The following is an 18047-nucleotide window of genomic DNA, read 5'->3' on the forward strand; positions in this document are numbered from 1 at the left end:
TCACTTAATTTTATTCCAAGAAAATAAAGATAGTGTGCCCCACTGAACATGTTATGGTCGATTTAATGACGTCAGTATCCTCATTATACACATGGGACCTTCAATAGTGTACACTAACCTTAATTGTAGGTAAATTCAAATATATTGGTGTGGTATCCGTCAAAACAGGTTACATGTGAATAACGAATAACTGTCTAATTTAGTTTTGCCCTTGGAAGTTTTAAGTTATTCTGAATATGTATGTAACCATGATTAATTTTCTTATTTGAGGACAGAAGTTTTTTTTTTTTTGTGTGTGTGTTTTTAAAGTGTTTGAATTGTTCTTTGTGTTGTATTCCAAATAATTATTTTGGAGAACCTATACCATTGACAACTGTTTTATTTTTAAATTTCCATTTGATAAGTTGAACAAACAACACATCCTCATTCTAAAAGCTATCTTCCATCTTCTCATATATGATCATTTTTTCTATGTGTCATTTGAACAAATTATCAATTGTGATCATTGACCTATAACAGTCATATTGTAACTGTGTGTCGATAATCATTTTTCGTTGTGCAAGCAAAGGCAGAGGAATATGACGTGATGTTAAACATCAGTCGGCAGTTTCCGGAAAGCCGATCGGCTCTGGCAAACATTGAATTATATTTGTTGACACTTTGACAGTCAGCTTATGTTGATAGGTATACCATACTTTTTTCTCATCTTTCCAAAATGTAATTGGTTTCATTGCCGGTCAGAAAAAATACAAAGTTTTTATATATTTCCCCATGCATTTCACGAAAAAGGAATGAGCACAATATTCCTCGGGTGTAGAATTTCCCTATCCCACATACCTACATTTGATAAACTCTATCAATACCAATAAGAAAGCCCATTGTTGAATACTTCAGGTTGTGGTACAATGATCCATATGAGTACCGATGTAAGTGTATAGTTTTACACTAGAAGATGAATTGATAATCCCTATCAATACCTATGTGAGAGTATAGATTTACACCAGAAGATGATTTGATAATCCCTGTCAATACAGATGGGACAATTAAGTTTTACACTAGAAGATGATTTGATAATCCGTATCAATACCGATTTGATAGTATATTTTTACACTAGAAGATGATTTGATAATCCTTATCAATTCCGATGTGAGAGTATAGTTTTACATAAGAAGATGGTGTAATGGTATAGTTTTATTCTAGGAAATGGTGTGATGATACGTATGAGTACCGATGTGAGAATACAGTTTTACATTAGATTAGGTAATGATCCGTATCGATACCGATGAGAGAGTATAGTTTACACTAGAAGATGGTTTAATGATCCGTGTAGATTCTCATCTAAGTATTTACTAAGAGGTGTTATATAATTGAAATACGCGTTACTTACAGTGTGTTTTAATTCATATTAAGGGAATACTTGTTGAATACAGTATGTTTATATAAAGTGAATACGTGTTACGTTCTCAAAGTATAAAGTAAGCATTTGTAAATATAGCGTGTTTTGATATTATTTATTTACATCTCTCCCTTTTTCAGCTTAGTGAGCTCTGACTGCGAGTAAATAAGGGTATACGCAGTGAAAAAAAGTCTTAGCGGATGAATAAGCTCAGTAATCGGTAAAATAGTTATAACGTCGTCTATTTGTGACGTTACTTGAACGTCAACTAGACGGCGTCATTTTGAAAGGAGTTATCAGCGCAATTTTAAAGTTTTCTCCTGTTACCCGATCATCTCTGCACACAAAGCTAACATCAAGTGAGTATTTTGTCAAAAATTAAACTGAATATTGCGGAAATAGGTGAATATTCAACTTCTCCACGAGGTAAGCTAACAACAAATGGATGAAGCGTACAGTTCCAAGAGAACATTTGGCCACGTCATCAGTCAATCAGTGTCAATACACGATATGCTTGACAACCATAGTAAATCTGAGACAGAATTTGTGGATTGTGAATATATCAATTAATTAAAAATATAAAGCTGTTTCTTTCAATTTTGTTATCGATACTGATGTCTTAACGTATATTCACTTGAACTATATTATCTAAGCAACCACGTACGGTAGCTGTAGTTACGGTACCGTATACGCAGTCAAAATAAGGTACAATTTTCAAATGATATAAAATCGTGATTACGTACAGTTTTTTTTTTTTTTTTTTTAAATATTATATAAATAAATAGTGTTAATACAGTGTGTTTAATATTATATAAAGTGAATAGGTGTTTATACAGTGTGTTTTGATGTTGTATAAAGTTAATATGTTTTAAGTACAGTGTGTTTTAACATTATATAAAGTGAATACGTGTTACGTACAGTGTGTTTAACATTATATAAAGTGAATAGGTGTTTATACAGTGTGTTTTAACACTATATCAAGTGAATAGGTGTTTATACAGTGTGTTTTGATGTTGTATAAAGTTAATATGTTTTAAGTACAGTGTGTTTTAACACTATATAAAGTGAATACGCGTTACGTACAGTGTGTTTTAACACTATATCAAGTGAATACGTTTTACGTACAGTGTGTTTTAACACTATATAAAGTGAATACGTGTTACGTACAGTGTGTTTTGATGTTATATAAAGTTAACACGCGTTAATTGTAGCGTGTTGTAATGTGGTATTTGATTATCTTATTTAGATGTATATACACCTTTTTTTTTGTTTTGTTTTTTTTTTGTTTTTTTCTTTTAGTATCTTCTGTCATGTATTTAGGTAGAGTGTCATTTTAGCTCTATACATAGTAAATATCAATCTCAATGTCTTTAAAATGAAGCAACGGAATTTTGACCGAAACATGTTTTCATGAAATAAAGCAGCTCGAGGCTATTACCAACATGTTACTTCCATGACCAGTGTTTATATTCATCAATGTGTACTATATTAACTTAATTGATGACAATGTGAAACTGCTGCCTATAAATAGCAGGTGTTCAGAGTCACTAACAAACGAAAGTATCAGAGCTACCTGAAGTACCAGTGAAGGTAAGTATTCATGTACTTTGTTAGTCGTATAATATCGTCTGTGATATCAAATATTTTATCCGGAGAATTTTTATGAGATTGCTGTAGTTGAAAAATTAAATACTTAATGTCATATACCTTCTGAAACTGCATTGGCAATCGGCAGTGCTATGTTGGATAAGCTAAATGATTTCAGTACCAATAATTACCTTTTAGAAATGTTAATATTGAGTTGCCATCTATGGTCACAATCAAGAGGAGGTAATTATCATATATCTGTATAAAATGACGTTATAATAGCCTATATATCATTATCATTGAAACTTTCTAGGTATACAACATTCCGTCTAAAATGAAGCTGACATTCGTTCTTCTTGCGGTTTGCATTTCTGTCGCCATGGCAGATGAGGGCACAGAAGTTAATAGAGCATGTGCATGTCAAATGATTCACAAACCGGTATGTGGTGCTGATGGTGAGACCTATGGCAACGACTGTATGAGGAAGTGCAAGTAAGTACCATTGGTTATCAATTCGAAAAACTGCGAATGAACTCACAACTCATCACCCCAAATAAATTCCAAATGCATAAATAGCTTGTTTGTGATTAAATTTTCATTATTGATACTTATTAATACATTATATTTATGTCTAAATCTTCATCACAATAACAAAATCACGACTTAGCTATGTTTTTGGCTACCTATAATGTGTCGTAAGTATATCAAGAACAACAGAGAATAACTGTTTCCAGTAAATGTCATTTTATTAAATGACGAATAACATGGCAGACATGTAACAACAATATTAGCCATGCTGCCTAAACATATTTACAACATAAACAGTATCTTGATACTATATACAACATAAACAATATCTTGATATTATATAGCCAAAACATACATATGTACATGTATATAAAAATATGTTGTGTTACAGTGCTTATAGTTAAGACCTAAATAAATCATCTATATTTTTCTTATAACACACACATATATATACATGTATATACTTATAAAAAGATATAAAAAGATCGTGAGTTCGAGGCCCGGTCAGGGCACGAGTCAAAAGTTGTCTTACTTCGTCATTTGTGTTGCAAAGTTATATATCTATTTATTAGCACAATGTATCATATACACTATGTGTTGGTGATCCGAAGATATAGATTTGAATTTCCTGTCGTAGTTGTACCGAGAGAAATATATATAATATATGTACAATTCGTAGCCATGTATGTAAATACATTGCGATCCAGGTATTCATATAATCTTATAGACAACTTCCACAATGATCATGTCAGGGTATCGGGCCGACCATCTCTGCGCCATTGAAACGTTCTTTTTAAGAACGCCGATGTGGCGCAGCGGTATAAGCTGCGGGTATTTCTGGCTAGGCGATTGGGTGCCGTAGATCGTGAGTTCGAGGCCCGGTCAGGGCACGAGTCAAAAAGTTGTCTTCCTTCATCATTTGTGTTGCTAAGTTATATACTTATAAAACGATAGATATACAAAAATATAAAAAAACCGAAAATATGCGACAATTTATAATTTTTTTTATATCTTAGACGGATTAAGCGAGTGCCAGAAGATATTAATTTAGCAAAGGAAGTTAGCTCAGTATTCAGTGATTATCATATCACCTTAAATGATATATTTTATAACATTACCCAAAGAAAGAAATGGTGAATTTGGCATTTGGTCAGTTAGGGAAGTTTGAATCATTACATTGTTTCCATGATCGGGTATATTCATTATAACCCATTGCTATGTGTTATTTTTAGTGATGTCCGCCTGCTTCACGATGGCCAGTGTGAGGAGAACGAAATTTGTGACTGTTCGATGGACTATAACCCTGTGTGTGGTGATGACGGAGAAACGTATATCAACGACTGTAACATGGAGTGCAAGTAAGTACTACATCTAGTTTTCGAGACGCCGTCATTATTGTTTGGCAATGAATATATATTTTGTGTGTGTTTTGGATTATCAAGTTAAATTGAATGGTTACTTTTGAGAATTACGTGTAACGAAGAACTGAAAATATAGCCGAAATGGAGATAATTTTGCGTTTATTTCTGAAATCAATGTCATGGTATCTTCAAATTGTCTTTAACGGGAACACTCATGTTAGTGATTTATATAACGTCTCCCTTTCACAAACCTTTGTTGGCAGCATGAACTTTTTTTTACCGATATCAGGTTATAGTAGGGACAAGGGAAGGTTCCTTGGGAATAAACCAGTATATGTCTATATGTCTGTACACAGTGATGTCGTGTGTTTGTATATGGACAAAGTTTTGGAACGCCCCGAAAGCCGTATTTTCTTTGTAATTTCGTTATTAATGTTTATACATATATGTACATTATAGATATCGAATTTTATTTTGTTTTGCAAAGCTTATGCTTAAGACCGAAGTAAATGATTTATATCTTCCTTATAGCAGATATACATATACACATAAAAAGAAAGGGTTCGACTTTTTCTAGATTTTTCTGTTTTAAAAGAACTAAGTGAGTGGCAGAAAATAATAATTAGAATTAATTATTACCCCATGATATCACATTTTTTTCATCACAATAATCAACGAATAAAACGATATAACTTTTCAACTTTTCATTACAGTAAGAATGGAGTGAACATGGTCCATGAGGGCCCCTGCTAAAGCTAAGATGATCGATGCAGCAAAACCAAACTCGAGTAATTCAAAGAAATAAACTGTTTACAATGTTAGTCCATCTCAAACCCACGTCTATTTAGCTATTGTACTCTATAAATTTTCAATCCATTTCAACCATGAAATTGAATCATTATTAAAGTTACGAATGATTTGAATGAAAGAAGTGTTTATTATTTTATGTGAGAAATCTATATTCATGTATCGAGTAAACGGACTGGAGAACAATGTTAAATTTTCCAGACAATCGCATGGAGACACAAATGTACGAGAGGCATTGTAGTCCTCGTTCTTGTTTAAAACCACATGGATACAGCATAACTGTCTATCCTCCAGTACATGCAAGATAAAACTATATATAATCACTCGGCTTTACCTGTTTGTGTTATAACATATATCTTAAGCTAACAGGAAACATAAACTTGTTTAAAACATGTTCATGATTATAACCAAATGCCAAGTCTTTAGGTATACATGTGACGTTGACCCTGTTGACACAGCGACAATATGCCGGAATATTTCGGAATGCGTTTCTGATATGCAACATATACTATACATTATTACACACGGTACAAACAAATCATAGCACAGATGTGTTATCAAATGCTTGTCCATTAACCATTGGTTCCGAGATTATTTCGATTTAGACATGTTTCGTTAGAAATAGGACGAAATATACAGGACGTATTGTGTTTTAAACAACTACCGATAATTACTAGTAAAAATAAAACATTTCAATTTTGCAGACGAAAAACAGGATTAGTTTCGTGGTTAAAGGGTATCAATAGACAATGATATCAATTTACAATCGATTACTTGGAGTCAATAAAATTAGGTAATTGATACTGATACTGTTTATATCGTCAAGTGTCCGTTGCCTGTCGTCAGTTTCTCATAAAACCGGGTTGTTTGGATTTTCCTAATTACATGGATCATTCTTCCGAAACATCGACTTCATGTTGGTAAGATAATATAATCTTTATTGAGATATTTAGAGTTTACTCCAAACACAGACTTTATGTTGGTAAGATAATATCATCTTTATTAAGATATTTAGAGTTAACTCCAAACACAGACTTTATGTTGGTAAGATAATATCATCTTTATTAAGATATTTAGAGTTAACTCCAAACACAGACTTTGTTTCCTTTCGGTGCAAATTTGCGGTAAACAAGCGTTCACCTTCAATGGTTCCAGGTCACATGTGTCACTATAGACGAGCTCTGACGGAAGCCGTACAATGGATCCGGTCACATGTGTCACTATAGACGAGCTCTGATGGAAACCGTACAATAAATCCGTTCACATGTGTCACTATAGACGTACTCTGACGGAAGCCGTACAAAGGGTCCGGTCACATGTGTCACAATAGACGAGCTCTGACGGAATCCGTACAAAGGATCCGTGGTACATGTGCCACTTTGGACGAGCTCTGACGGAAGCCGAACGATATATCCGGTCACATGTGTCACTTAAGACGAGCTCTGACGGAAGCCGTACAAAGGATGCGGTCACACGTGTCACTTTAGACGAGCTCTGATGGAAGCCGCACAATGGATCCGGTCACATGTGTCACTATAGACGAGCTCTAACGGAAGCCGTAGAAAGGATTCGGTCACACGTGTCACTATAGACGAGCTCTGAGGGAAGCCGTAGAATGGATCCGGTCACATGTGTCACTATAGACGAGCTCTGATGGAAGCCGTACAATGGATCCGGTCACATGTGTCACAATAGACGAGCTCTGACGGAATCCGTACAAAGGATCCGTGGTACATGTGCCACTTTGGACGAGCTCTGACGGAAGCCGAACGATATATCCGGTCACATGTGTCACTAAAGACGAGCTCTGACGGAAGCCGTACAAAGGATGCGGTCACACGTGTCACTATAGACGAGCTCTGATGGAAGCCGTACAATGGATCCGGTCAAACGTGTCACTATAGACGAGCTCTGACGGAAGCCGTACAATGGATCCGGTCACATGTGTCACTAAAGACGTACTCTGACGGAAGCCGAATGATATATCCGGTCACATGTGTCACTAAAGACGAGCTCTGATGGAAGCCGTACAAAGGATCCGGTCACACGTGTCAATATAGACGAGCTCTGAGGGAAGCCGTACAATGGATCCGGTCACATGTGTCACTATAGACGTACTCTGACGGAAGCCGTACAAAGGATCCGGTCACATGTTTTACTAAAGACTAGCTCTGACGGAAGCCGTACAAAGGATCCGTGGTACATGTGCCACTTTGGACGAGCTCTGACGGAAGCCGAACGATATATCCGGTCACATGTGTCACTAACGACGAGCTCTGATGGAAGCCGTACAATGGATCCGGTCACATGTGTCACTATAGACGAGCACTGATGGAAGCCGTACAATGGATCCGGTCACATGTGTCACTAAAGACGAGCTCTGAAGAAAGCTGTACAATGGATCCGTGCCACATGTGTCACTATAGACGAGCTCTGACGGAAGCCGAACAATGGATCCGTGCCGCATGTGTCACTAAATACGAGCTCTGACGGAAGCCGTACCATGGATCCGGTCACATGTGTCACTATAGACGAGCTCTGACGGAAGCTGAACAATGGATCCGTGCTACCTGTGTCACTATAGACGAGCTCTGACGGAAGCTGAACAATGGATCCGGTCACATGTGTCACTAAAGACGAGCTCTGATGGAAGCCGTACAAAGGATCCGGTCACATGTGTCACTAAAGACGGGCTTTGACGGAAGCCGAACAATAGATCCGGTCGCATGTGTCACTAAAGACGAGCTCTGACGGAAGCCGTACAATGAATCCGTGCCACATGTGTCACTATAGACGAGCTCTGACGGAAGCTGTACAATGGATCTGTGCCACATGTGTCACTATAGACGAGCTCTGACGGAAGCCGAACAATGGATCCGGGCCGCATGTGTCACTATATACGAGCTCTGATGGAAGCCGTACAATGGATCCGGTCACATGTGTCACTAAAGACGAGCTCTGATGGAAGCCGTACAATGGATCCGGTCACATGTGTCACTATAGACGAGCTCTGACGGAAACCGTACAACGGATCCGTGCCATATGTGTCACTACAATTGTTCCACATCTGAAGAGAGGGAGGTATAAAGGAGGAGGAAGGAAGAGAGAGTCTGTAATAGGGAATTATATTGTTAGTTCGTAGAGTGTATTTGTAAGTATCGCCTACTTTTGGAGAAAGAAGATAATGGAGATAATGTGGTGTTAAGTTCCTATCAATTTTACAAGAACGGCATAATTTCCTTCGTTTTCGTCTCTCAGAAAGTATCTCAAGGCTCGTTTCTGAATATAGAGATGAAATATTTACATAACATGGTAAACCAGTTATGATTCGAGCTGCCTCACGCTGGGCTAATTCTTATTTTATAGAGTCAGATATTGAACACCCATCCCAAAGTTCAATGCTTCGAGATCTCTGTTAAGTACTTGCTCTAACTCTTAGCAGGAAAAGGAAGAAACTAAAAGAGAAGTATCATCAGCAAAGAGTCGAGAAACCGATTAAAGAATATCGGTTATGTCGTTTATATAGATAAAAAAAAAAGAGGTCCTAGAATCAAGCCTTGAGGCATCCCTGCTTCAATCGTACCTAGAGCTTAGAATGAGGTTTTTATAAAGACTTTCTGCTTACGATTATAAAGATAATTTTCAAGCCACCTCAGAAATTCGCCAGTAAAACCATATGATCGTAATTTAACTGCCTTTCTTTAATGGCAGGACAGATTTTGTGGTATTGTTAAATTAGCTGTCATGAAAGACAGTGGCATGAAACCAGACTGATGCTGATAAAACAGTAAATTTTCTAATATAAAATAATGCATGTGCTTATAGGTAACTCTATCAAATACTTTGTCTACAGTTGATAAAAGAGAAATTGGTCTGTAACTTGTTGGAAAATATTTATCTTATTGTTTTAATAATGGCATTATAGCAGTTTTCCATACATTAAATCATGATACCCGGTATTAATATAACGCATATATTATGTCGTTTTACTTCAGTGAAAACAGCTTATAACTTTTATCGGCGGCTTTGTGGGAAAAGTGTTTGTGTATGAGGCCACTGTATGGTTATGATGTAACATAGGATTGCTGAGGTGCAAAAAAGCCGAGACTAATGGGAAATCATGTAATAACTGCATAAGTTTTCACCTCAAAAATCCGGGAGTGTGAGTAACAAAAACACTTTTGTTGTGTATAATCTTCCTGTCCTCACTTACTTATATCATGGCCTGTCATTCTCCATCATAATGGACGTAGTGCTATATTATATTACATTATATATGTTATATCACAACTGTGGACTGTGGTATCACGTTATTTACTTATCATGCCTTTCCAGTTATTGAATTTTGCCACGTTCCATAATAGAAAAGTGTGGTTTAATGCCTATTACCGACCTGCCACAATTGAAATGTGAAACACACTCCACATTTTCTACCTCAAACAATGGAAAAGTGTACAATGGACAGTGGTAATATATTTTAACAATAAGATGTGAATTTCCTGATATTAGATGATTTTTCCAACACAGTTTGTAGCAAAACTCATTAGCTTTCCTGATTATAATAGAGGGAAATGTTCCCTTCTGTATCTCATCCGTATTCCACAAATGACGCATTCAAACATAGCTTCCCTGGAAAGACACAAATGGAAATTGGCTTAGGTATTCATAATTTCTCGTGTACATGCATGGCTACCTTTCCAGTATCCTGTTTCTTTGCCACATATTGATTACCTGATGATATACATTTCTTTGGTATGGTTTATGCACAGATTTTATCCTTTGCTTTGCATTGTGATTTGATTAATGATATTTCTTACATACTTTCTTTGGATTTTTTGAAACCAGTACTTTCTGAGTATCATAAATGAAGAAACTAGATACTGAATCTATTTTCATTCCGAAGGAAATATTGATCACGAAGAAATTGAAGCAATTCAATGTTTATGTTTCAAGAAATGGTATCTCTCAATGTGTTATTTTTTTTATTAAGGAAATACTGATGAAGATAAAAAAAAATCCATGAAATGCTGGAGGGGAATATTATCTTCTCACCTGATATGGACAATTATGGATAATTACTAATTTATTGCTTATTACAACTGTCAATCTAATGGTCATGCAGTCTTAAAATTAGATCATTAGTGCAATGGACTGTGGTAGTTATTTAGTACTCATGCCTTTCCAGTTGCTGAATATTTCCCACTCACCACAATAGAAAGGTGTGAGTTACTGCCTTTCCCCGACCTGTCACAATAGAAAAGTGTGAGTCACTCCATAAGTCCTACCGAAAATAATGAAAAAATCTGAGAATCAAATCATGATTTTCTGTTTGTCATATGTACCAACGGTGACAGACGTTCGCAATGCATGTATGAAATATATGTGGAAATCAATGCAGTACGCAATTACTGAGTAAGACTCCCATTGCGAGCACTTCAAAAAAGGAAATAAAATTCACTTCCGATTTGCCGATTGCTTGGGCAAGACCAGTAAGATACTGTTAATACATGGTGCTGGGGCCGTTTAGGAGGAAATGTATTAGGTTGATGCGTTTCAGACTTGCTTAACATTTGAAATGCAGTTACAGACAACTTACAAAAAGAGAAATAAACAATATAGATAAATGTTCATCTTGAAAACCCAATACAAAAACAAAACTAAATAATGAGCAAATATGAAAGCTACGTACCGCGTAGGTCTCGGTAAACTCCAGTTAATGTAACAGAACAACATTGGGCCGCGACTTGTCTCAGTGTTTCCCGTCCAAGTTACGCGAGCAACCTGCCATATTGTGCTTTGGGGCCTGATACGATCAGCCAGATCCACTTTCTCCTAATATCATTATTCTTTATCTGTTTGGTAGTGGAAATAATTTTACACCTTCAATCAATGGATATTTGACATATTTATCAAGATTTTCTTGTTGCCGCATTGCAACCCGACACAAAGCAGAAAATATGGTGACATCATAGCAACAACGTCCACAACAGCTTGTGTTCCGAATCTAGCCTTACCTCATGTATTAGGGTTATAAATCCCGCGGAAACTCGAATCAGAACTCCTAAATACCCTTTTAATTAGAAACATTTATTACATATGCGATTGAAAAGGCAATACATCTGATTAATGGCAGTATTGATTTCATATCCGCCATAAAATTGATATTTCATATAAGAAGAAATTTTAATTGTAACCACGCAGATTTCAAAAGTAAATCGCGGAGAGAAAATGAGAATTCCTTTCACGATTGGGAATCTAACGACAATAATGAATTTGTCCATATTAATAGCTTTTCAAAATACAAGAATATGCCTTTTTGGAGAAAGGAACGTTGTAATTTAAAATTGCCTTTGTCCCCAGGACCTGAGAAAACCCTTTGTTGTGACTTCGTTATTAATAATAGTATACGGCAAGACATCATTTTCTACAGGAAATAGTGTCTATATTTATAACATGCCGTATTATATTTTATGTCAGTTGAGAAAAGGATATGAGATATTTTATTGTTTTCTTTGTATGAGAAGCATGTCTTTCGCATTTCAAAGATTGATGTTCATGGTCTCTCTTCACACTGTAGACGTGTATCTGCGAATAGATGATCTACATTTGGCAGAATAACACACTTTCCTAATGAAATTAATCTTTCCGTTTCTATGCCGTGGTGTAACATTTTGAAATGATATTTATGGAGGTCAAATTCAGATTCGCTAAGGGAAGAGCGACAATTCACCAAGCTAAGAGCGTTCACTCTTCGCATGATGCATTTATGCATTATCGCTCTTCGCTTGGCGAGGGCGCCAGTATGACAGTGCGACATGACCAAAAGCAGCGACCATAATTACCAGTAAGTTTGATACAAATAGTTTGTTACTATCACCCTCCAGAACTTTGAGTTTCTTATAGTATCTCAATTGTAATGTCTAATGAAATTACTTAATTGTATCGCGAAGATATTCTATCATGCTTCGCCTCTACCAACCTGTTGCATTGAACTTTTCGTGGGATGCACTAAGTAGGCAATCCTATTGGTGCATAAGTATACATGTTTCGGTGTGTTGCGTCTTTAACGTACATGCAGCGAGTAACTGGATGAAAGGTTATATACAAGAGTTCGGAAATATAACAGCAAACAGTGACGGGTCTTTAAAGAAATCGTTATGAAGTAATGTTGTATTACACAAAAATATCAAACTTACAATAACTAAATGAGACATTGGGAAACAAAATAAAGAAAAAAGAAAAGGAAATGGAGAAAGAAAGAAAGAAAGACAAAAACCACACATACCACAAACAAAATTGCACCCCTTCCCCCCCCCCCCCCCCCCCCCCCCCCCCACACACACACACACACCAACACACACGCGCTTGAATTATAAAGGAAAAAAGCAAACCTGCGAACACGTGACACTGAAACATCTACCCACCGACATAACCACTTAAGGTTGCAATGAATAGCAAATCCAGTGATATTTACAAGCATATAAATCACTATCCTGGTAGAAGTAATTTGACTAATTTGACTAAATATTTATCATGGTTTTTCATATGTCTTGATTATGACTTTTAATCTGATAAGCTATCTGTAAAGTTCGGCCAAACATGCGTAAAATGTTATTTTCAGCAGAACAGAGAAAGCTCATGTGGATCAGATATATTGCACAAAACAACCATGTCGTGATGCTCACAAATGTCTTCAGCAGGACATGCGGGCGTTTTTTAACCAGGTTTGAATTTATAAAACCATGAACGTTGATTATCTTTAGCGGGAAAACTTAATTTACTTATGTCAAAACAAGATTAATTCTGTCTTTGGGATAGAGATATTTAATTTCAAATAGGTTTCAGAAAAAAAATCGTGTTTTTTTCACAAAATTATGAAAACATTCACCAACGCTTTTACGGCATCAACGATATCTTTTGTAAGATATGATTCTTGCAAAATTGCAATTTCATTCTTGCTATTAATCTGACTGATGAATTTGATTTTTACTAAATACCTTTTCAATCGCCTATGTTATAAATGCTCTTAAGCTAATCATTTGTATTATTTACACCTATAACTTATATAGAAATCTTTTACGTCTTTTACCAACGTTCGATATACCTTGAATGAGAGAATTTTGCCATGATCACCGAAAAAAATAAATAAATAAAAAACCTATAATTTATTCCAAAATTAACCTTTTTTAGAACTTAAACAATATGATTTTACATTTTGATTCCGACCGCCAGTTGTTACCCCCAGTTTTGTTTGAAACGAACTCAAATCCGATTTTTTCAATAGCATACGGTATCTGTCCTAATTATACTGATTGGCAACGGAATAGGTTCTTTAGTAGTGAAATGTATGTGATCAGCTCTGTTAATGACAAGACAAACACTTGTTGATATAAAGATAACAAAAATCAAGTCATCACTGAATCGGTCTCGATTTTGTACACAAGAACCGTATGAACTGTACGATAGACTGTTTGCTTGAATTACCTTTCGAATATGTCTCCATGTGATTGCCCAGAAAGCTTATCTTTTCCCCTTGTAGATTTACATTCACATTCAACACTTTTATCGGACATAAAACAAATACACACTGCTTTCAATCAATGTATAATTCTAAACTTTAATAATGATATTTCATTTGTTTGTTAAATTACATAATTGAAATGATAATTTATAGAGCACAATACTTAAAACATTTTGAAGAGCTGAAATTATGATGGACAAATATGATAGCGGCTTTGCCTCATCGATCATCCTAATGTTCACAGGCGCCATCATGTACAAGGACCACTCCCCTGTAAATAATAGGTAGGTACATTTATTATAATATTGAACAACAAATAATATCGACTAAATCTTTGCCTCATCGATCATCCTAATGTTCACAGGCGCCATCATGTACAAGGACCACTCCCCTGTAAATAATAGGTAGGTACATTTATTATAATATTGAACAACAAATAATATCGACTAAATCCAATATTTCATTAACTGTTCTGTAAAAGAAACTTGTCGATTCCATGAAATTTCTTATCTTCGCCTTAGCTATAAAATTATGCATGTTTTTACAAACAGTCAAAAGAACAAAAAGTACGTTTACGTTTGTGTTTTGATGAGTTTCACGGTAGGTTTAAATCATATACCTGTCCTAGTTACTTAATAAAGATGAATGATGTTTACCGTATACTTTATTTAAATACTTTTCTGAAAAGGTTTAAATTGTGTGTGCTACCATGATCAACGAAAACAGAGTTAATATTCATTACTAAATTATTATCTTCTGCCATTTACTTAACTCGTCTATGATATAAAAATCCAGATAAATAATTGCATCCTTTAGTTTGTTTTGATATCAGAATGTATATTACCTATCAGAGCAATATGAATTATCTACTTTTAACTTGATCAAAACGTTGTCCTTATACAAACACACGACTTAAATATGTACAGACATATTGACCTATACTGGTTTATTCCCAAGGAACCTTCCCTTGTCCTACTATAACATGATATCGGTAAAAAAAAGTTCATGCTGCTAACAAAGGTTTGTGAAAGGGAGACGTTATATAAATCATGAGTGTTCCTGTTAAAGATACCATGAGATTGATTTCAGAAACACACTCATGTATATCTATATTTTTAAAGCTGTCTGTTACATGTCGAAAATTACTATTTAATCACATTGCAACTTTCAAATGATTTTGTCAAAAGACGAAACATATCCATTGCCTTACAAAAATGACTTTATCTCGAAAATTTGATATATTCATCCAATCTAAAAGCCATGATTGCTTGTTTACATACTTGCACTCTCTGTCACAGTCGTTGATGTACGTTTCCCCGTCATCGCCACACACAGGCTTGTAGTCCATCGTACAGACACACAGATCTTTCTCACACTTGCCATTGTGGAGCAGTCGGACATTACTAAAAACATAGAGTAGTGGGTTGAAATGAGGATAACGGGCATAGAAAACAACAAAAATTATTTTTGTGTGATACTAATCAACTAAAACATTCATGACTTAAAATACCAAAAATTAGAAATAGTGTTAACCTTTTATATATATACCTTTGAGAATTTTTTAAATGAAATTTATATTTAATGAAGAAATTGATATTTCCATCCATACATGCTGAATGTAGCAGATTTCTAAAACGATTCGATAAAAAATTACAAAGAAGCTAATCATTGATTCTGAAATCCTTTTGTGTGGTGTGTGTTGATGTCATGCGTAGAGTTCCGAATGGATACCTATTTTTACTTACTTGCACTTCCTCATACAGTCGTTGCCATAGGTCTCGCCATCAGCACCACATACCGGTTTGTGAATCATTTGACATGCGCATGCTCTATCACCTTCTGTGCCCTCATCTGCCATGGTGGCAGAAATGCAAACCGCGAGAAGAACGAATATCAGCTTCATTTTAGATGGAATGTTGTATACCTAGAAAGTTTCAATGATAATTATATATAGGCTATTATAACGTCATTGTACACAAATATATAATAATTACCTCCTCTTGATACATGTACCAGTATATAGCCAATGAATGTGACCATAGATGGCAAATCAATGTTAACACTTCTCACAGGTTATCAATGGTACTGAAGTTATTCAGCTTATGAATCACTGATCTGCGTGACAACTTTAGTAGATACTGTTATGTCAATGTAGATTCAATATGTTTCTGACTTTCGTCATTTAAAGTATCAACTAAAACATTCTCAAACGATTCCACGGATATTGATATTACGGACGATATTATAAAGCTATATAGATAACTACCTTCACTGGTTTCACACTTTTCGATTACAAATTACACTGAACATGTATAGTTACCTTAACTGGAATTCCTTTAGTGAACTCGGACACTCTTCGTTTACAAGTAACTCTAAACAAGCGTTATTTATACGCAGCATTTTCACTTCGTCATCAATTATGTCAACATAATACACATCGATGAATATAAACATTGGTCATACACGTAACATGTGGACAATAGCCTCAAGCTTTCCTGGCTTATTTCATGAATGCATGTTTAGCAGTTGTGGTTTTAAAATAATTTAATCATTATAAATTTACTGTACACAGCACAAAAATGAAACATCAATACATGACAGATGATACCACAAAAGCATAAAACAGGTTCAGTAATAACATCAGATATCATATCAATTTACTCACAATAAGAAATAAAGTATATGACACCACGTGATGTATATAACATCACTCTGTACAAAGGGAGAATTTATGCAGATCATTACACAACTACCTTCCAGTGTAATCCTATCATTACCCCATATTTGAGTGTAATAATATGATCCCACATCGGTATGTTTACACAGGCAATATGTCTTCACGTGAATTTCACGTGAAAAGCGGTAAAAAAGTGAATTTCACATGAATTTCACGTGAATTTCACGTGAAATTTTTGTCCATTTGATTTTTATATGCTGTTTTTTTCACGTGAAATTCACATAAAATTCACGTGAATTTCACGTGAAATTCATGTGAATTTTTTCACGTGAAATTCACGTGAAGAAACATTGGCTGTGTACGGATCATTATACCATATTTCAGTGTAAAACCATACCCTCACATCGGTATTACTATCGGTCATTACCCCATATTTCAGTGTAAAACTATACTCTCACATCGGTATTAATATCGGTCATTACACCACATTCTAGTGTAAAACCATACTCTCACATCGGTATTAATATCGGTCATTACACCACATTCTAGTGTAAAACTATACTCTCACATCAGTATTAATATTAATATTAATATTGGTCATTACACTACCTTCTAGTGTAAAACCATACTCTCACATCGGTATTAATATCGGTCATTACACCACATTCTAGTGTAAAACCATACTCTCACATCGGTATTAATATCGGTCATTACACTACCTTCTAGTGTAAAACCATACTCTCACATCGGTATTAATATCGGTCATTACACTACCTTCTAGTGTAAAACTATACTCTCACATCGGTATTAATATAGGTCATTACACCGCCTTCTAGTGTAAAACCATACTCTCACATCGGTATTAATATTGGTCATTACACCACATTCTAGTGTAAAACCATACTCTCACATCGGTATTAATATCGGTCATTACACTACCTTCTAGTGTAAAACTACACTCTCACATCGGTATTAATATTGATCATTACACTACCTTCTAGTGTAAAACTATACTCTCACATCGGTATTAATATTAATATTAATATTGGTCATTACACTACCTTCAAGTGTAAAACTATACTCGCACATCGGTATTAATATCGGTCATTACACCACCTTCTAGTGTAAAACCATATTCTCACATCGGTATTAATATCAGTCATTACACCA

General features: G+C 35.3%; 2 protein-coding genes across 3 annotated transcripts; one reads left to right on the forward strand and one right to left on the reverse strand.

Moving 5' to 3' along the window:
• The first annotated feature begins 2886 nt into the window (after positions 1 to 2886).
• On the forward strand, positions 2887 to 5800 carry LOC117328043 (serine protease inhibitor dipetalogastin-like). The gene is made up of 4 exons (XM_033885373.1): positions 2887 to 2986; positions 3297 to 3475; positions 4744 to 4869; positions 5586 to 5800. Exons 2-4 carry the CDS (start codon positions 3318 to 3320, stop codon positions 5623 to 5625), a joined length of 324 nt encoding a protein of 107 aa, XP_033741264.1. The 5' UTR covers positions 2887 to 2986; positions 3297 to 3317; the 3' UTR covers positions 5626 to 5800.
• Positions 5801 to 14270: 8470 nt separating this feature from the next.
• LOC117328045 (turripeptide Lol9.1-like) lies at positions 14271 to 16628 on the reverse strand. 2 transcript variants are annotated; one of them, XM_033885376.1, is made up of 5 exons: positions 16521 to 16628; positions 15946 to 16124; positions 15481 to 15603; positions 14539 to 14591; positions 14271 to 14418 (listed from the first exon to the last, which is right to left on the reverse strand). In XM_033885376.1, exons 2-4 carry the CDS (start codon positions 16101 to 16103, stop codon positions 14552 to 14554), a joined length of 321 nt encoding a protein of 106 aa, XP_033741267.1. In that variant the 5' UTR covers positions 16104 to 16124; positions 16521 to 16628; the 3' UTR covers positions 14271 to 14418; positions 14539 to 14551. The 2 variants fall into 2 exon arrangements, with proteins under 2 accessions (XP_033741267.1, XP_033741266.1); XM_033885375.1 differs by lacking the exon at positions 14539 to 14591 and having other exon boundaries at positions 14271 to 14471.
• Positions 16629 to 18047: the final 1419 nt, after the last annotated feature.

Source organism: Pecten maximus, chromosome 5 (assembly GCF_902652985.1).
Source record: "Pecten maximus chromosome 5, xPecMax1.1, whole genome shotgun sequence".
Lineage (NCBI taxonomy): Eukaryota > Metazoa > Mollusca > Bivalvia > Pectinida > Pectinidae > Pecten > Pecten maximus.